This window comes from Mycena indigotica, assembly GCF_014461135.1.
Source record: "Mycena indigotica strain 171206Taipei chromosome Unknown Mind.scaff0014, whole genome shotgun sequence".
Taxonomy (NCBI): domain Eukaryota; kingdom Fungi; phylum Basidiomycota; class Agaricomycetes; order Agaricales; family Mycenaceae; genus Mycena; species Mycena indigotica.
Genome location: NW_023503013.1, coordinates 287,758 through 306,969, shown reverse-complemented (window position 1 = coordinate 306,969; position 19,212 = coordinate 287,758). Strand labels below are relative to the sequence as shown.

General features: G+C 50.4%; 7 protein-coding genes across 7 annotated transcripts; 5 read left to right on the top strand and 2 right to left on the bottom strand.

Annotated features, from left to right (window-relative positions):
• Positions 1-1,592: 1,592 nt before the first annotated feature.
• MIND_01299900 (uncharacterized protein) lies at positions 1,593-4,388 on the top strand (the record flags this gene model as incomplete). The annotated part of the gene is made up of 20 exons (XM_037369460.1): positions 1,593-1,707; positions 1,754-1,850; positions 1,905-1,925; positions 1,978-2,064; positions 2,112-2,158; positions 2,225-2,549; positions 2,601-2,651; positions 2,704-2,737; positions 2,791-2,809; positions 2,860-2,921; positions 2,969-3,022; positions 3,073-3,155; positions 3,205-3,305; positions 3,358-3,448; positions 3,508-3,743; positions 3,808-3,823; positions 3,874-4,012; positions 4,065-4,189; positions 4,238-4,300; positions 4,347-4,388. The coding sequence occupies exons 1-20, from the start codon at positions 1,649-1,651 to the stop codon at positions 4,386-4,388; spliced, it is 1,752 nt and encodes a 583-aa protein (XP_037213958.1). The 5' UTR covers positions 1,593-1,648.
• Positions 4,389-4,453: 65 nt separating this feature from the next.
• MIND_01299800 (uncharacterized protein) lies at positions 4,454-6,056 on the bottom strand (the record flags this gene model as incomplete). The annotated part of the gene is made up of 4 exons (XM_037369459.1): positions 4,454-4,941; positions 4,990-5,684; positions 5,747-5,843; positions 5,888-6,056. The coding sequence occupies 4 exons, from the start codon at positions 6,054-6,056 to the stop codon at positions 4,454-4,456; spliced, it is 1,449 nt and encodes a 482-aa protein (XP_037213957.1).
• A 523-nt stretch (positions 6,057-6,579) lies between these two features.
• Positions 6,580-7,989, top strand: MIND_01299700 (acidPPc domain-containing protein; the record flags this gene model as incomplete). The annotated part of the gene is made up of 1 exon (XM_037369458.1): positions 6,580-7,989. One exon carries the CDS (start codon positions 6,580-6,582, stop codon positions 7,987-7,989), a length of 1,410 nt encoding a protein of 469 aa, XP_037213956.1.
• Positions 7,990-8,139: 150 nt separating this feature from the next.
• On the top strand, positions 8,140-10,188 carry MIND_01299600 (acidPPc domain-containing protein; the record flags this gene model as incomplete). The annotated part of the gene is made up of 7 exons (XM_037369457.1): positions 8,140-8,311; positions 8,366-9,166; positions 9,222-9,287; positions 9,340-9,492; positions 9,546-9,686; positions 9,784-10,122; positions 10,178-10,188. The coding sequence occupies exons 1-7, from the start codon at positions 8,164-8,166 to the stop codon at positions 10,186-10,188; spliced, it is 1,659 nt and encodes a 552-aa protein (XP_037213955.1). The 5' UTR covers positions 8,140-8,163.
• Positions 10,189-10,404: 216 nt separating this feature from the next.
• MIND_01299500 (uncharacterized protein) lies at positions 10,405-12,540 on the top strand (the record flags this gene model as incomplete). Its single annotated transcript, XM_037369456.1, has 4 exons — positions 10,405-10,862; positions 10,921-10,971; positions 11,028-11,995; positions 12,047-12,540. Exons 1-4 carry the CDS (start codon positions 10,444-10,446, stop codon positions 12,538-12,540), a joined length of 1,932 nt encoding a protein of 643 aa, XP_037213954.1. The 5' UTR covers positions 10,405-10,443.
• Positions 12,541-12,625: 85 nt separating this feature from the next.
• On the bottom strand, positions 12,626-15,241 carry MIND_01299400 (uncharacterized protein; the record flags this gene model as incomplete). Its single annotated transcript, XM_037369455.1, has 17 exons — positions 15,141-15,241; positions 14,996-15,086; positions 14,926-14,946; positions 14,795-14,881; positions 14,695-14,741; positions 14,322-14,643; positions 14,191-14,275; positions 14,127-14,145; positions 14,018-14,079; positions 13,918-13,971; positions 13,786-13,868; positions 13,640-13,734; positions 13,500-13,590; positions 13,136-13,447; positions 12,829-13,089; positions 12,711-12,773; positions 12,626-12,667 (listed from the first exon to the last, which is right to left on the bottom strand). Exons 1-17 carry the CDS (start codon positions 15,182-15,184, stop codon positions 12,626-12,628), a joined length of 1,779 nt encoding a protein of 592 aa, XP_037213953.1. The 5' UTR covers positions 15,185-15,241.
• A 1,268-nt stretch (positions 15,242-16,509) lies between these two features.
• MIND_01299300 (Autophagy-related protein) lies at positions 16,510-18,194 on the top strand (the record flags this gene model as incomplete). Its single annotated transcript, XM_037369454.1, has 3 exons — positions 16,510-16,571; positions 16,622-16,804; positions 16,850-18,194. 3 exons carry the CDS (start codon positions 16,510-16,512, stop codon positions 18,192-18,194), a joined length of 1,590 nt encoding a protein of 529 aa, XP_037213952.1.
• Positions 18,195-19,212: the final 1,018 nt, after the last annotated feature.

The window sequence follows — 19,212 nt, the reverse complement described above, 5'->3', positions numbered from 1 at the left end:
GCCATTCAGCTCACCTTGACTTGACCAGTTCTGATTACTGGAACGTCCATCAAGGGGATCGGATTCGAAACTGCGCGGGCCCTTGCGCCGTACGCCAACCTGGTTGTCATTACCGGATACAACGCAGAACGGTTCGGGCACTCAGCACTCGAAATGGGACGAGAAACTGACCGAGCTACGCAGATTGAAGTTATCCGAGGATGCGCTCAAAAAAGAATTCCCCTCCGCAAACATTAGAACATTGACGCTCGACTTGTCTTCCCAAGCTTCCGTCCGTAATGCGGCGGCAGAAGTAAACGCATATTCGGAGCCAATTCATGCGAGTCATCGTTTTTTGGGCCTGTTGTAAACCTGATCTATTCAGCAGGTACTGATCAATAATGCCGCGAATACTGGGGTTTATTACCTTACTAAAGACAACTTCGAGGCACAGATGGCTACCGCTCAGTTCGGTGCATTCCTCTTCACTAAGCTACTCACGCCAAAATTACTTTCCACTAAAACAGCGACATATCTTCCTCGTGTCGTATTCGTGGCCAGCGCAGCACACTCCCAGGCGCCGTCGGGACTCGATTTTTCTACTCTTCGTCAAGGCGACGAGCCCGCCATTGCATCCACACCAGCCGGCATAGTGAAGCGTTACGCGGAGACCAAGATAGCCAACATATTGACAGCGAAAGAGCTGGCGAAGAGAGCCCAGGGGCAATTAAGGGCCTATAGCTTGCATCCTGGGAGTACGCTTGAACCTTGTGATACACTCCAAGCCATTCTAATCATCTGCCCCAGTGATACCGACCAACGGATTTGACAAGGAAGCGATTATTCCAATGATGAAGCAGTTCGGCGTTCTGGACAGCGATGGAAAGCCCCAGGAGAATAATTTCGATAAGTGGAAAACTCTGGAACAGGGTGCTGCAACGTGAGTGAACCGCAGACGAGCAAAACAATACTCATTTTGTTTGCAGAACCGTGGCTGCAGCCTTTGATCCTAGACTCGACGGTAAGTCACTGCTGTGATACAGTCCTGCTTCGTCAAAAATCGAACTTCTCCACAGACAATTCTGGGTCATATCTGGTGGACAGCGTGGTCGCTGACGAGCAAGCCGCTGAGTATGCCAAAGATCCTGTAAGCTCTTCAGTCGGTTGCCTCAGACGAACTCTTTTCTGACCCATACATGCTCGCATGTGTTATAGGCGACCGCTGAGAAGCTGTGGAAGTTGACGGAAGAGATTCTCGGGGAGAAGTTTGAATTTTCCTAGATTGTGGGGGAAAATGAGCCGCTCAATAGACAAGTAGCACAGTTTGAAGATTGACCTCTCAAAGTTGCGATTCGTTCATATGGTTCGATGTGACGCTAGATGTGACAAGTATGTCACATCATCCCAATCATGGTCACGCCGCCGCATTTGTGCGGCAACGTTTCTCTTCTGGAAAGCTTTCGAGTCGCTGTTTTATACGCCAAAACAGCATGTGCAGGCGTTTTATGCTCCGCGTTCCTGCCTAACCCCAACTGATTGCACGGCGTCGACTCGTTCTTCTATTTTTCGTATCGCTCTATCTTCGCTGCGCATTCATTCAGTTCGAACATGCTATGACTGTTTGTTTCGCTTTGTTTGGGTCTTGTTCAACTCTTTCCTTTCATCTCCCATGCCCCCCGTCAGACGAGGCCGTGCCAGCGGTCCTGCCTGTGGCCAGAATGCAGACAGGTAAGCGATCCTCTTTCCTCTTCGCCTATTTTCAACTCGCATTCAGAAAACTCGTGGTCGCTATCGATATTGGCACGACATTCACGGCGGTATCGTACTGCGAGGTGTATCCCGGGAACCAGCATCAGCGAAACTTTGAGGAGGTACTAGTATATAGTTTACAACTGCATGAATATCGGCATTCATCCATCCATTAGATTGTCAGATGGCCCAAGCAGGTAAGGAATGAACTGGTCACTTATTCGAGGTGTTAAAAAAACGCAAATCAAGACAACCGGAGATGCGAAGATACCTTCTGTTGTCTTTTATGACAAGCACGGCCAGGCGCAAGCGTTTGCGGCAGAAACCGAAGATGACGTTGGTCTTGTTTGCCATCTCAACCTTGTTATGTGACTTTCGCCTAGGATGTTCGAGACAGTGCCGCAGAAAACTCCTGGAGTCGGGTTGAATGGTAGGCGGCTTCAGATAATCCCACATAATGATACTTTGTCCACTTACTGTGCACCGTGGACCACAGGTGGAAGCTACTATTGCGCCCCAAGCACCTGGCAGCAGTCAGCCTACCAAGTAGCATCGCGCCATTGCCGCACAATGTGGAACTCCAACAAGTGTTGGCCGACTTTTTGCGCTATGTTAAAAACAATTTCAGGGAGTATTTCATCAGCAACCGTGTGAATGGAGCATATATCTGGGACACCCTCTTCCCTACCTTGGATGTAATTTTGACGACCCCGAACGGCTGGGAGTTCAATGAACAACACATGATGAGATGTGCTGCTATCGATGCAGGTCTGGTGCAGGAAACCGAAGGGCTGCGTGTGCGATTTGTGACTGAAGCTGAAGTGAGTTAAACCTGCTAGACCGTATGGTTCCTACTCAGGAGTCCACTTTAGGCAGCCATTCATTATGCTTGCAAAGAAGATAAAATTCACGATTGGCTGACCGTAAGCCTTCGTTGTGGTCAAGATATCGATCGTTGCATTAATTTCTTCGAAGGTCGGTAATCAAATTATCCTTTGCGACGCTGGAGGTACGCGGATTAAGTCAGGTCGCAGGTTGAAAGTCAACTCACAATTCGCTCAGGTGGCACGATAGATATCAAGTATGGTCTAAAACCTTAAAAAACTGTTCGGGTTTAATCGCGTCGAAAAGTGCCTACAAAGTTGTTGCTGTCCAACCTAAATTGCAATTGGAGGAGTCATCTGCACCTCAATGTTCGTTTTGTTTCCTCGAAATGTCCCTGGGGTGATCATCAAGTTAGGTTTCATGGCTGGTGCTGTCTACGTTAACAAGGCCGCCTGGAATTTCCTTCGTCGTAGGCTTTGTTTTCGTGATTTGTCATGTAACTGATTTACTCCGCCAAAGAACATCTTCGCAACAGTGTCTGGGATAGCAATGACAAACTCAAGCTCATTGTCGACACATTTGAGAGAACATTGAAAAAGAAGGTCCGTGTTTTCACCGAACAACTACTGAATACTAAGCGGAATTGGATAGTTTTCCGGAGATGGTCAGGACTGCTATCTTCCAATAAGCGAAGATCCAACGATCACGGACGAACAACGAGGAATCAAGCGTGGCAGGCTTCGAGTTCCAAGGCATGAATAAGCATTGCCCTGCATCGTTACAGCGGATTGAAATTTCTCTCAGTGCGACCGTTGCGTCTTGGTTCGCCGATCCTCTCAGTCAGACCAAGCAAGGGATTTTGGATGCATTCAGAAATAGTGGTCGACAGGCTGACGTGCGTATCGTTTCTGGCCGGTTGGCCCGTTGCAGTGAGAGTCCAACTTTGTCCGCTAGAAAATCATACTTGTGGGAGGACTCTCGCAGTCGCCATATTTCTACAATCAGATCTCTTTGTGGAGCGAGACAAAGGGCTTCTCTCTCAGTCGTCCTCAAGGCTCCTTGGCGAAGGTCGTGCCAAACGGAGCACTCAATTGGTATCTTGACTGTCTAGTGCAGTCACGGGTTACGACTGCTCATTATGGGACGGACGTCCTTGTTCGATACAGGGAGACCGACAAAGCACATAAGAAGTACACGCTAAATACATTCCATGAACTTGACGGCACAACCTACATACCTCAAACCTGGTTGGAGCTTGATCGCGGGAAAGGTGAGCCGTTTGTGCTGATCACGGGAACAGCAAACAATATTGTTATTCAGAACTGCAAAATCCATGCCAAGCAAGAATTCGAGGAAGCGTTTTTCATCACCTTAGGAGACGACACCGTAGACTTTGAACGAGAAGAAATAATCTATGCATTCCGGCGAAGCCACCCACCCGAGTTCATCTGTCAACCTGGTTCGTGACGATTGCGTCTGCATTATAACTTGGATGACCTAAGATACTCAAGGTACGACTGCTCTAAAGCTAGGATTTGATAAAATATGCTCTGTGAAAGTCAATCTTCGTGATTGCTTTCGATCAACGCCTCGCACGCTAGCGCTCAACACTAAAGTATGGATCCGAAAACTCGAGGTCCGTGAATTGCGTATTTTGCGGAGATGGGTTTGACATCATTTTCAGTTCTACATTTGCCTTCGTTTGACTGGCACCGAAATCTCGGCGCGCATGAAATGGTTGGATAACGTAAGTGCTTTGAGATAATCTCCGAAAAAAAATTGAGTTCGAACAGGGAAAAGCTGTGTACGGTCCAGCAACAATCTCACCTATCTGAGCTTTTGTAATAATTCTGTCAAAGTATGTACCATAATGTCTGTCAAGCCTCTTTGTTCTGGCGCGTTAACATTGAGCCTTGAGAACGTCTTCGAAAATGCTTTTGGTCATGACGACAGGTTTGATGATAAATTTAACTTCTTGGTGGCGACTTTCCTTCGTCAATCCGAGCTGGTACGGCCCGATAACCTCCTCTCGCGGACGTCCTTTACGCTCCCAGGGCGTTGACATGGTTTGCGGATCGAACGACGGATATCGACCAGTTTGCGGGTGAATGCCCGTACCCACAACATTCACTTGTGTTGATATCATGTCTCGACGAAGTTTCAACACTGTTTCGTTTGCATCGTCATAGATCTGGACAAGCTTTGCTTTAATTTCCGCGGCAAGCGGGCGTAAGGCATCCTCCCCAATCGCGTAGGTCGAGTTTAACAATTTCACGATGAAGGTGTAGTCAGCTTCCACCCTCGAGTTCCTCTCGTGTGTATCTTGGTTTTCAGGTGGAATGTATGCTGCGGTCAACGACCTCCATCGCTGGGAGATAGACCAAGTCTCTGTTATGATCAGTTGGAGCCGACCACTTCATAGGTGAATGGACTGACCATCGGTCTTGATGTTCTCGTATGTTGCGTTGATTTGCCCGCAATTGTCCAACCGGCGGGGTACAACATTTCCGTCGAAGGAATAGTAGATCAAGTGAGAAATGAGATACCGGTGCAATGAGACGTCGAGAAAATGCGATTGCTTTCCCGGAAATTTGTGCATATTGTGAGTAGCAAATCGTAGAATTGCATCGTCTCCCTCTCCATGGAATGAATCTGAGAGGCGTCCACGTGGTCGCAGAGATGAAAGCCTGGACCCTTCCCGTCTTGGTGCCAGATCATCAGCGCTGTCGATAATGACTGAGATAAAATCGTCAATTGACGAGTTAAGATCTTGAACAAGACCCTGGCATTCCGCCTCGGATATTTGATCTGCCGTGTTGTGAAAGAGACCAGCATCCTCGCCGAGAGGAAACCCAAGAGAGGTTTGGGATGGAGCGCCAGCTGCCATGGCTCCAAGTTGCTGCATCGGCAGTTGCGTGCGTTTGTTGTGTTTTTGGCCTACCAATGGCTGTGTGTTCGCTGCGTCTTGCGCTTGGTCTGAATGGCAACGGGATGTTTGACGGATTTCAGCCTGGATCTCAGGTTCCGGCGTGCGTAGTCTTAATGGATCGGGTGACTGAGAATCGAGTTCACGCTGGTTTGTATTAACCTGCTCCTCGACGTCGCCCATTCTAGCCTCCCCCCTGACATTTCTATCGGGAAAAGGGAGCAAATCACCACTTAAATGGTTTAAAAACGTGGTCAGTGTTCGCACCTTTCAAGGCCCCAGGAAGATTCTAATTCGCTGAAGTCCGACTCGTAGCCAACATCTATGACGGTAGACCCACGGGGCTTTACTTTGGGCTTCTTGGCTTGTCCCTTCGTGAGTGGTGAGATGGAGTTTGCGACTTGTTACCTTTGGCTTGCTTCAATGCATCGTCGTCGGCTGAAAAACTTGCAAGTTCTGATTCGCTGTTGTTGGCGTTCGAAGGAGTCACATTCGCAAACTCCTGAGGTTTTTTGATAGAATTTCCCGTTGAGTTTGTGTTGCATTCGCTCTCTCTTAAAGTTCTCTTTGGTGGCATAAGATGGAGAAAAGAGTGAGAAAAGTGACGCATCATTTTTCGATTTCAGATCAATTCGAAACGCAGCAAGTGGCTACTGCAAATCGACACTTTTTATGTTAGGCAGGTCAGCTCCGTAGCCGCCCTCTTACAGGCAAGTAGTACGGGTAAGTACAGTCCTCGATCTGCTTCAATGGCAAGTAACCGAGTTCAACCAACTTTCGGACCTCTTCGGACTCGAAGTCAACTCGAAGTGATCGGAGTCGATTTTTCTTGTCACAGTGAGTGAGTGACGGCGGTTAACACTCGTCAATCGCCTCCAAATACTAATAGCCTCACTTCGTCTTGAATCTGCCGCTATTGACTAGATTTTCCGGGCTTTACTTTGTGCGCTCTGACTCTGCACTACCCACAGGAATCTAAAAAATTTCTCCAGACGTCAAGCAAGCTCGAGCTTGGTGGGGTCATTAGTCAAACGACGTGGAAGAGGTGCGAATGTTCCACCTGTACTCTTGCGGCCTCCCTTGATGTTTGCGCTATGTAGATGGCCAGAGTACAACCCAACTTTCGTCCCGGGGCGACGGTGACTCGGGCGTTGGTGACCGTCTACCAGGCACTGCTCGCTGCCATTGCCCGACTGGACAAGTCTTTCAATCCTAAGGACACAATTACTCGTCTTCGAAGACACCAATTCACGTGGTCCGACTCGATATACCTCTTCCATCTTGCCTCCGTTGCGTTCTGGCTGCCGCTGATGCAGGTTCCGGGATACCCCACAAAACTCCTTATACCCGTCCTTTTCACGATTGCCCTGCTCGTGCCGTTCACCTCCCAATTCTTCCTCCCCGCCATCCCGGTATTCGCCTGGTTGTTGATGTACTATACGTCTCAGTTCATCCCCGTTTCCTGGCGACCCACCATTTCCGTCTCCCTGCTTCCCACTCTTGAATCCGTGCTGTTTGGGGCCAATATCTCCGACATCCTCACCCGTTTCACACATCCTGTACTCGATATTGTCGCATGGCTCCCATACGGCATCAATCATTTCGCCTTCCCATTCGTGGTCGCTGCGTTTACCTGGCTATTCCGGACCAAAGAGGTTCTGCAGCTCTGGGCCCGAGTGTTCGGCTACTTTAACTATGTCGGGGTCCTGATTCAAATTCTTCTTCCCTGCGCCGCTCCGTGGTACGAGATTATCCATGGCTTGACCCCAGCCAACTATGGCATGCATGGTTCGCCAGGCGGGCTCCTTCGGATTGACCGACTTTTTGGCGGACATGGCTATACTGTTACGTTCTCCAACGCCCCCGTCGTATTCGGTGCCTTCCCATCACTTCACGCAGGCTGCGCAACTCTGGAGGCACTCTTTGTCTCCCATTTCTTCCCTCAAGCAACGCGTTACGTCTGGGCCTATGCCGGGCTGATGTATTGGGCCACCATGTATCTCTCTCATCACTATCTCATTGACGTTGTCGGGGGAGGGTGTCTCGCGGTCTTTTTCTTCTACCTCTACCTCCCTGACGAGTTCCGGAATCCATCCAACGCAACTGCCCAACCGAGCAACTTGTCAACAAGGGGGACGTCGCCGAGGTCCAAGTACGATGCTTATGATTTGGAGGCGCCGTTACGAGGGAGCAATCTGAGGCGCCAGATGATGGTTGACGCCGCCGAGTTCGACCTTTCTGACGGGTCTCAGGCCTCGGACGAGGAGGACGTGGACATCGCATATCGGTCACCGTTACCGCAGGGCATGAACAGTAAGCAGTCGTCCCAAACGGGGAGAGGCGGGAAGCGGACCGGCGGAGGGGGAAAGAGTCATAGACATACTGCGAGTATCGCCCGTCTGATTCGAGAGGGTGAGCGTGGGCCAGAGGAAGCATGGAATAATAGTCCTATCGGCGCAACGTTTTTCGACGCTGGTGGAGATGTGGAGAGTGGCCATGGGAAGCGGTAAACTTATTATACTCTAGTCCTTAGTACAAACAAACACTGGAACGCATTGTTTTTCATGACCAATAGTATCTGCAGTCTGAATTCGTGTTTTTTTTTTTGAATTTACAGATGGTATGTGACGTGTCACATGTGACCTACGGTGACTGCTCCCTTGAACCAAACCAACGACAACAAAATGGCCGGCGGATTCCCCTGGGACATCCTGAGCGCCAATACGTTACGTCCCATAATTGCGGACATCTATCGTTCGCGTGGAGTCACTGTCCCACACCTGGCGAAGGCAGAGTCGCTTGATCTCATTGCTAGAATAGAGAAACTCGGCAGTACGCGCTTTTCTCCTGACTTTTGTGCCAAAAAACTTATTGGCACATATCTAGTCGACAAAGTGTTTAAAGACGAAGAAAAGAAGAAGAAGAACGCTGCTGAGGTGGAAACAGTTTCTGGTCGACGATCGAAGCGGAAACACGTCGAAGAGGAGGAGCAAGAGCAAGAGCAGGAAGTCGACGAGCCAAGGGCAAAACGCGGCAGGCCAGCTGTCAGTACAGCTAACAACAACATATCTGCACGCACTCGTTCCACAAGAGGCAGGCCTGAAGAAGAAGCAGAACCGATTTCGCAACAAAAGCGAGGGAGAGGGCGTCCTCGCAAACAACAACAGTCTGAAGATGAAGAGGATGCTGACGAAGCAGAGCCAGAAGAGGAATCAATCTCAACTGCTCCCAAACGCGGAAGAGGCCGACCTCCAAAAACAATCTCTGCCCCTTCTGCGTCACGCAGTCGAGCCAGACAAAGCCTTTCCCGTGTTTCTACTAGCCGCAAAGCTCCAGCTCAGCCACGCGTTTCTGCTCGTATTCGTGCAGCATCTGCATCCCCTAAGAAAAGGTCGGCCTCGCTTTCCCCCCGCAAGGGTCGCAGGCCCGCCCAGCCTCGCGTCGTCGGTCGGCCCCGCGCGGTTAAACCAAGGCCTCGCCAACGGAACAAGTCGGCGGCGGCTAAGACGCGGCGCAAGCTCGTCTTCGACGGTGTTGAATTACCCAAGTTTCTGCCGGCTGGAAGCCTCAACGCGCTAGTCAATGGTAACGACGACGACGAAGATATGCCTTCGGTTCTTCAAACCGAAGATGAAGATGCTATCGGAGAGGATGCAGACTTGTCGAGTTTGCAGAACTCGAATAAAGGTGTGTGTTGGGTGACATTTTTTTCATCTCGTAGTTATACTTATAAATCCTCTAGAAAACGAGGCCTCCCTTTTGGAAATCGCGACTGCCCGCACTGACGAGGGAGAGGAAGTCCCAAATCGTACGTGACTTTCTCTCTCATTAAGTCATATTTGATCATGACTCTCGGTTAGCTATGGACATCGACATGGGTTCAGAGCCTGACCATGGCGATGCTCAAGACCGAGCTCTTGAGCCAACTGATATAGACTCTCCAATGCCTCAAGAACACACAGTAGCGACAGATGATCAAATTGAAGAGGCTCGACTGCATGGTTCCGCTATAGGTTTGTGGCTGCGAAGATTTCCTCTTTTCTTTACAATACTTAGAATTTCTTAGGCATCGACCTTGACGCGCCAGAAATCACGATCGAGCCCATTGCGGGCAGCGGGGTCACCAGCATGCCCGTAGAGAACGGTCAAGTACCCGCTCCTGCTAATGGTGAAGCAAGCGGGAATGGCCTGCTTCGGCCCACCATAAGTTCGTTGCTCTCTAATATCTTTGTACGAAGTCCTTAATAACGCAATCCCACCCCTTTTTTTCCTCCTCCTTCCCTGTCTTTTTATCGTCTTCGCAGTCACCGCACGGGAAGGGAGCGTCGAGCTCAACCCCGAATATCGTATCGAGGTTTTTTCGCCCACCAGTGCAATTGACGATGAGGCACCAGGGGCGAACTGGGTCAACGGGACTGCAAGCGACGAAAACGCTGCTGCCGAGGCAATCCCTGTGGGAGGCGAACCTGTCCCCCTCGAACTTGAAGTCGCCATCGGTGGTCTTGATGGTATTAAAAATATCGTGCCCCCGGGAGACACACCGGCGAGTTTAGCTGAGTCGGACACGCTGGAGCTGGAAATCGACGACCAACGAACTGGGTTTGACGCGTACGAGTTTGACGACCCTATGGCTACCATCGATGGTGAGTAGCAAGAGATGCTTTCTTTTCGTATCGTCGTCTGAGAGACTGTATGTAGCCCTCCCTTGATGGGAGACCCAAACACGGGAAGGCTAAATTATGGAACCCCAGCGCATGGGACAAACTTTCTATAGTCTCCCTCACCACTTATTTCATTCCTATTTCCTCTGTCCCTGTACTTACTCGCCCTGCTTGTCTCGATACTCAATCTTGTCCTTTTTGCTTTGCACGTGATCGCTTTGCCACTTGACTTGCGCCTACCCTTGCATGTCGGATTTGCGCGAACGAATTAACCCTCGCGTCAAGATTGACCGAAATCGGACCATGGCTTCCACGACGACTGACCACGAACGCGACCGTGAACGCGACTCCAACTCGTTTCACGAGGGCTTCTCTCCCAAGCCGCTAGGAGTAAAAACAATATTCGATGCCGACGACGACGTTGTGGTGGTAGGCTCGAGCTCAGAGAGAAGCCGTCATTGGGAGCCAGAAAAGGAGCGTTACGCAGAACGAGGAAACGACCGCTACAACGAATACACACGAGACCGAGACAGAGACCGAGACCGTGACCGCTCGCACCAACGGACCTATGGAGGCCGACAGCGTAGCCATCACAAACGCGAGAGGTCTCAAGAACGCAGACGACATCGGAGCGAAGAGCGCGATTATAACGAACCCCGTTCGAAAAACTATCAAGAGGCGAACGCTAAGCGCAGGCGCGTGGATGAGGAGGCCGACGAAATGTATGTCTGCGTGTCCCTCAGATGTCGGGTCGTTCTCAGCATGCGTCTTTTACAATAGCAATTTTCTTCCAAAGCGGGAGAGGTCTCCAGCGCCCCGGCCAAATCTCAAGTGCGCTGTTTTTCCTCGCTTCAGTCATTCCAAGGTTGCTCATGCTTATTTTACAGAAGGAAATCGCCCTCACCGGAATTGGGTGATGTGCCGCCTCGAACACAAGTGCCGGAACGCCGACAAAGTGGCCTGTTCGATTTTACAAAGCGCGTCTTGAAAACCATCGTGGGCAGCCCGACTTCAATACCAACCCCAGCACAGACACCGTCCAATACATCTCAAGACATTCTCGAAAAACTTTGTCATACGGAAGTAGAGCTCAAGTTTACTCTGGACCTGCTGGATGAATCGACGCAAAAATGCAAAGAGCAAGAAGGGGAGATCAATCACATTGAGGCAGATAGGAAGTCGCTGCAGAGAGAGGTGGACAGTCTCCAAGAACGGGTCATCGCTCTGAGCGAAGAGAACGAAAGGCTGAAGAAAGAAAACTCGGAGTTCCAATTGGGCTTGCAGAAGTCACGCTCCCGGGCTGCCGAGTTTGAAGAATCATTAGAAGAGCACGAACGACTCCTCGACCAGGCCCGTCAGCATATTGCTGACCAGCACCAGCAGTTTACGCATCAAAGTTCCAATTACGAACGAAGAGTCAACGAACTGATCAGCGAGAAAGGCACTCTGCGTGCCCAGCTCAAGCAACAAGCCCGGGTCCCGCCCGCCGAGAAAACTATGGACATCTTCGACAACACTGCTGATCAAGTCTCGGAAGCGTCCATTAGGGGCGCAGTCGAGAGTTTGAACGACTCAATCGACAATTTGATTCTCGGCCTCTTTGAGGTTGCTGAACAGCTCGTGAAAGAGCGGGACCCGGCGTATGGCGTGCCCGCGACGAAACAGGACGTCGAGCTTCTTGCCGCTCTGGCGAGGTACTGCGAAAACGAAGACAAACGCGGGTTCATCCTGGAAGCGCTCTGCCACGACTATATCGTCCAGCACATGCAAGCGGCGCTCTTTGACGGGGACCCGGTTCCGCGCATGACCGGGAGGGAAAATATGGAACGAATCCTTGTCCAGGTAACACGCTCTGGTGAGCCATTTTTACTACCCTCGCTGGCGTGTTGAATTTGATGCCTGGCAGTTCCTTGGTCCGTTGCTCAGCGGTGGCGGGCGATAACGGCAGAATCCTTCTTCAAGGCATTCAATGCCAAGCAGCAGCACCAATCCGTGTCGAAGATAAAGGATTCCATGATCGAGGTCTTCAGCTGGGCGTACCAGCAGCCCCCCGAGACTTTCCGCTGCGATGCTTTCACGGCCCCTTTGGCTGCGTTGGACAAGCTTTTCCAGGAGGCGGAAAAACTCGCACTCTCTATCCGCACTGACGTCCTTTCCGTGCGCATGTCGGTTTTCTTACCGCGGCTTAACAGCAAGGAAGAATATGGGCCATACAATCCTGGGGCGATGGAGGCTGTGTGGTCAGACATGGGTAGTGTCGAGGGCGACAAAGTCCTCACCGTGTACCATCTCGGTTTGCGCAAACAAACCCAGTCAGACCAGGGCGGCGCCTTCACCACCATGATCCGGCCCCAAGTAGCAACCATGGCGTTATTGCGCGAAATGGAAAAGGACACATAACTACTCTACATGCAACATATCGTATTCGTTCATTATCAGAAAATTTACTTATAGTTAACATAGTACTCAAGAAGTTACAAGTAGATTAGTCATAGGCAACGGTGGCGGCCCCATAAACATGCTGATTCTGAGGGCAATTGAGCAGGATCTCGTCACAGAAAACCACTCACATTCTCCAACCATCGCATCCTAGCGCTGATTTCGGTGTCGCCCAGAGTGAGGCAGACTTCGAACTAGGTAAAACACAAAGTTGAATGCATGGAACTGCGAGAACATGATCACACCCACCGAAACCCGCTTAATTTTTTGTCCCGTTTTTCCTACTTGCACGCGTGTGGCTTGGAATATTTTTGACAAATCAGCTTCGACGTTGCAGATACTGTCGAAACCAGGCTGAAAGGTGTTTTTCCCGGGGAACTTGACGAAAGCGGGAGCAGTCAAGCGTCGATATGCATATATTCGCAACGAATAGGCAAAGTCTGTGGCGTCCGCTTTGTACGTGGTCGTGAAAGGTTTCCGGAACTCCTTCGTTGCTTCGATTTTCGCATTCTAAAAAAGACATTTAGCCGCAGAACAGTTAGCTTGCAAGACCGACTTTGTCGACAATACAAGCCCATACGCCGTCAACAACTTCCTCGCCATCTAGATCGACATACTTTTGGCTGGCCCTGGCGCGATGATCTGCCTTGGTATTGTCAAAGGCGGTACGGACAGCGATTCCATAGTGGTATTTGGCGATTCGGGAGCCAACACTGGCATCAAGGTGCCAGGCAAGGGCACCGTTCGCAACTGCTTTGACGGTGGGGCCATCAGGACGCGTGACCGAGATTCCATACTCGTCTCCCCATGCGACTAGTTTGGAAAAAACATATGGAGAGCTCGCAAGACCACCGACGAGGATGACTTTCTGTGGTTGTGTCAACATAAGACCGGGATAAAACTGACAGGAAGATACCAACATCAGCGAGCTTTCCACCATTCTCAAACGCGATATCAAGACCCCGTTTGATATCATCCAGGGGAGCCTTGAAAAACGACTCCATCTCTTCCCTGGAATTCCCGATGAAAGTCTAAATTTTCGCGATGTTTCTGCACTGACCTGGTGATTTTGAGTCGTCCGCGGGTAATGTTCTTCTCGGGGATTGTCTTATGCCCATCCAGTTGGACATAGCAAGCAGCATCAGTCTCGCTGAACTTGAAATTATGTTAAATCAAGGTACATGATATCGTGGAGAGCAAACACACCTTCTTTTTCGCATTGCGATCAAAATGGTAGACAACTCGCTGCAGACGTTCTTCGTCAGCCCATTCGGTACCGCTCAGCCGGGCTGTTAAAATGGGTTGAGCCGAGGGCGCCAGCTCTTGATAGATGCTTGCCTCTGAAGAATGCTTGAGCGGCCTGTGTTACAAACACAGCACCAGCAAGGTAGCCTGGAATCATGTCAAAGACTTGGAAGCGCAGATAGGAAATACAGACACCGCGACGCAGCCGATTCCTCCAACTTTAAAGCAGGTTTTACTGCGTTAATTTTGTAGCCACTGTGACGAATTTAGACCATGAGAGAATAGAAAAAGGATTGGAGTACGTGATATCAACTGTTCCTCCTGTAAAAAATGAGCAGCGTGTCCCCCATCAGATAGGAAACCTACCTCCACAATCGCAAAGGATCAAATGGCTACCCTCGACCAGCCAATCTTCAACGTTTCCGCTATCTGCTGCATATAGGACAGCAGCCTATCAAGCGGTGAGTTCCCAAAAATAGTGATGATGAGATGCTCACCTCAGCTTCCGTAACGAACCTCACTCTCCTTCCACCGTCATGGGAGACGAGTCCAGCGGCGATGGCAGCCTCCCGCATGCGACTCTGCTGAGATCCCTCCCAACCATTTGGGGTGGTCAGGATGACATACATCGTCGGGCTGAGGACATCCCACAGATTGCCGCCAGACCCGTATGTTTGCGTGATGTATGCTTTTATTTGGTCCTTGATGTAGCGAAGAAAGTCGGTAAAGATCTTCTGGAGAGTGACGCCGGCTGGTAGGGGAGGAAGTTGGAGATCTCGGATAATGGGAAGATGGCTAGGTCGCAGGTGCAATTTCCACCTGGCATCACAAGATCAAAAGCTTCAAAAACGGACAAAGACAACAACTGACCATTCGACTTTCCGCCATTCATTTTCCTCGGCCTCAATGACGGTATCCTGAAATGCTCATACATGAGAATCCACAGAAATGCGAGCTCTCTGGATGGCACCTCATCCTCCGTTTCCGCGCCGAAGGCTCTAGCCTTGCCTTGACGGTCGTAGTAGAGCACAGAAGGGACTTTGGCATCAGGTGTGGCCTGGAATGCATCAGATAGGTCCTCTTTGAACCTTGGCCACTTGCCTGTTTGGGCCACCGCAAAATCTGTGCAGGGTCTCGTTGAGTAAAGCGAACGAAGCAAATCAAGTCTCACCTCTTCGAACTTCGGCACGTTTCCAGGTTGGAGCAAGCAGAATGACGCTGCAGTAAAAGTTGTTCCAACGTCGATGCTGATAATGAGTTTCCTACAAACAAGGTCTTTGAAAAGAAAAAGATACTGTAAATGTCAACTATGTTACCTGCTTTCTCCCGCATACGGTGGGCGTGTGTTATCAGAGGGCATTCTCCGGGTGAGTCGACGCAGAACCAGGTCCTGGCTGCGAGTGGCTGAGAGGAGTCCTAGTTGTCACAAATCACGCGTTACTGTTGGCGTCAAGGGAGTTAGGAGACGCGTTTCATAGACTGGTTGCAACCGTTATACAAACAAACAAACAATGCTAGGGAGTAACATGACTGGGTCTACTGTCTCCGAGTTATGCGAATTAGTTTCAATCGTCTGCGGATCCGGATACACCCAAGAGTCCAAAGACCACTGACCATAATTATAAGTACTGTACCCGAGAGGAGCCGACTCAGCAGCCTAACTTAGAGTGATTTGTTGTGCAAGTGAGTCCCTCTATACCTGCTTGAAACATGATGCCAGACACGACCATCTGGTGCTTCTTCACCGAGTGGGCTGTTTGCGTCGACCCGGATAGGTCCTTGCCAAGCTAGCGTACGATACTCTCCGAGTTGGGAGAGACTAGTCGTAGAATGTTGAGCATTGGGATTCTGGGTATTGGATTCAGAACTAACGAAGTCGTAATGGAGACTCGACAACTTGAATGACCATTATTTTGCCTTGAGTAAGCCAGATTAAAATTATATGGCATTGCTTTCCCACCACTATGTAGTGTAACCACAGAAACTCGAATAACCTCAACGTTTTGAACAAGAGACGAAGCTGCTGCCAGCGATGCGTAGCTTTTAGTGGGACTACTCCCAGAGGTGCCCAAGTACTTCGATGTATGGTTTAGCAGAGTGGTCTGGTCGTTGTTAAAAAGGAAGCAAGTCAAGAGGTGCTGACATTCAGAGCTCAAGAAAAGGCTTCCTGGCAAGACAACATCGCTGTGAGATCATGAGTTTAACAGTTGTCGGACACGACGTTTTGAGTCTATAACTCAACCTTAGTTGATGGTTCAAGTTAAGAGCTTTACCATGACAAGACCACTTTGAACGGTCTCTCTGAGCTACTTGGATGTGGCTGGTTGGCGGCAGCAAGCGTCGCAATAAACAAGAGTGGAGGGGAAGGATTTGGGCGATCACTCAGACGATTTTTGGGAGCTGTGTGAGAGAAAATTGCTCGGCTAACTCGATCTCATCATTCGGCTACGCAAAAACAGTTTTTAGTTTTTTGTATCCCCCCAACCCGCAAGAATTGAGCACCCTTGTTGGGAGTCTGTAAAGAGAGTTAGCCAAGGCAAGCAAGGTCCCGACTGTCACCTGATCGTGACATCGACAACCCAGGCAGTGCACAGATTGCGCAACCCACCACGTTCGCCAACCACACTTTCTCTTTGGCTTTCCTCCTGATTCCGGGGCCATCATCTCTAATTCCGAGAGTCCCGCATGCTCACTGCGAAATCATACCGGAAACGCCTCCACGGCTGGCTGAGCTATGCATTTGCAAGGCACCCTCCTCGTTTGAGCGTTAACTCAGGAATACTGACACTAATTTCAGTGAGGTGTTCGTCATCGTGTCGCTGACGCTGTTCCTCCCCATTTGCCTCGAACAATTCGCTCGAGACAATGGGTACCTTCTGCCGGACAAGACAATACCTTGCACTGGCGTCCCAGGAGAGCCCCAAGATGGGCGTTGTGTGGTTAAGATTGGCTGGGTATGGATTGATACGGCCTCTTTCAGGTGAGTTTACTTTCTTACGGAGGATTTTTCATGACTGTCCAACAGCTTGTACACTTACTCTGCTTCTGTTGCTCTTCAAGCTTTGACCGTCATCTCCATGGGCGGAATTGCGGACCACCCCCCGCATCGCAAAGTCCTTCTACTCACATTTGCCTACTTGGGCGCCACTGCTGCCACTCTCTTCCTCCTTTTGACTTCCTCTTCACCTGTCTGGTGGCTGGCGTCGGGTCTTGCGTGCATTGCGAATGTGGGCTTCGGCGCCTCCATTGTTGCGATGAACTCTTATCTTCCCTCACTGGCCAAAGATGCGCCCGAGGTTGTCGCTGTGATGGACGAGCTTCAGGACGCACCCGGCGATTCGAGCTCCCACGAATCAGAAAATCCAGATGCACCACTTATTGCCCCAACTGCCGAACGAACTGCCCTTCAAGCACGCTACGAGAATGAACTCTCACGAGCAACCTCACGTATATCATCGCTGGGTGTGGCCATAGGCTATGGCGCGGGCATTTGTTTGCTCGCTCTAGCGCTTATTCCTGTCATCAAGCTCAAGGGCACGACTTTCTCCTTGCGGTTGGCCATCGGTAGCTCCGGTATTTGGTGGGCATTGTTCACAATTCCAGCGGCACTATGGCTTCCAGGTGCCTCATCAATCGATGAACCATCTCCCAAAGACTGGAGTTTTCGCCACGAAATTGTCGCCGCCTGGAAACGTCTCGGAGGGATGCTCCATCCTCGGGAGATTGCGAAACTACGAAACACCTTCAAATATCTCGCAGCGTGGTTCCTTCTTTCCGATGGATTTACGACGATCACTTCGACTGCCGTTCTTTTTGGAAAAACAACGCTCCATATGCAGCCAAGCGCGCTTATCGTCATTGGCGTGTTGACGCCTCTCGCAGGCATTGGGGGCTCTCTGATGTGGCCATTCCTTCAGCGGAGCTTTGGCTGGTCGAATCTCCGGGTCTTGACCACACTCGTGATGCTTGCATCGGTCGTCCCTGCCTATGGCTGTCTCGGCTTTCTTCCTCTCTTCCATGGAGAGGACAAAGTCCGCTTCGGTGGGCTTACATCGCCAGAGGAGATGTTCGTGCTCGCGCTCTACTTTGGCTCCATATACGGGGCATTCCAAAGCTTTGCTCGTGCTTTCTATGCAGAGCTGCTCCCTCCAGGCGAGGAAGCGCGGTGGTATGGTCTGTTTTCCATCACAGACAAGTCGAGTTCGTTCATCGGCCCTCTGATTGTTGGGTTGATCGCGGACACGACGGGCAACATTCGCTACTCGTTCTTCTTCCTGGTCTTCATGGTCTGGGCGGCTGTTCCCGTGTTGCTGAGCGTCAATGTCGAACGGGGCAGGAAAGACGCCAGAGACTATCGATATCGCGCCTGATATGGACCATATGTGGTTATGTACCTCGTTGTATTTTGTAATCGTAGTTTGCATCTGTACTCTCAACGCATTATATAACCCCGCCATTTTAGCCTCCAAGCTGTGGTTGAAGTGAGTTTTTCGTTTTTGAGTCTTGACGATCAACAGATCCGACAAACCTGCTGCAAATTCACTTGAACGACCGGACATTCTTCTTCGTCGAGCATGCCAAGCTACGTCGACATTAACACGATGAGATTGTCCGGGACTGATTTGGAAACGAACCGAGGCTGGCGTGTCGTCACTGTAAATTCTTTGGTCATCATAGTGAAACCTCAGCGAACCTAGATTTTTTTTGCTTGGGTCAGAGAGAGGGAAGAACGCTGACAAATCGGCACATACGGGCCTCGACATTCATGTATTTGGCAAAGATGCCCAGAGCTTTTCCAATCGGCATCCCCACTTTTTGATCGACACTGAACTCTGTGAATCGGTGCACGTCAATATTTTCGCGAGTAAGAAAAAGGGACGAAACCTACCTCGACCGTTGAATTCAAAACGAATGCGGACCTTCCGCTTGGGTTTCACGTCTTGTCCTGGGCCTGGTGCTGTCTCAGCATTGGATTTGGCTCCTTCTGCCGCCGCGGGTGCTTCAACGGTATCAGCGACGACAGGTTTTTCGATGGGACGAGTGTCCGCCGGTGAGGTTACGGTGTCGAGGCGTGAAGCGATTGGCAGAGTGTCGTTGGGCTCGGCAGAAGGAGGCAGTAGTTCGGGGCTGTCTCGAATATACGTAGGGGGCGACGGGGACATTGTTGCAGGCAGGAGAGGAAGAAAGAGCCAATGGAGGCGAGATAATATATAGCTGTTGCTTCTGGAATCGAGACGAAGAAACAGTCGAATGAATTGGACTCCGGAAGCTTGTTCGACGAGAGTTTACAGCGGAATTAATACATACATTGACTTTAGATAATATATGCAAACACGCGTCTGCGCAGTCTTGTCAGCTTGAATTGTAGCCAGAAAAACGTGATCGCAC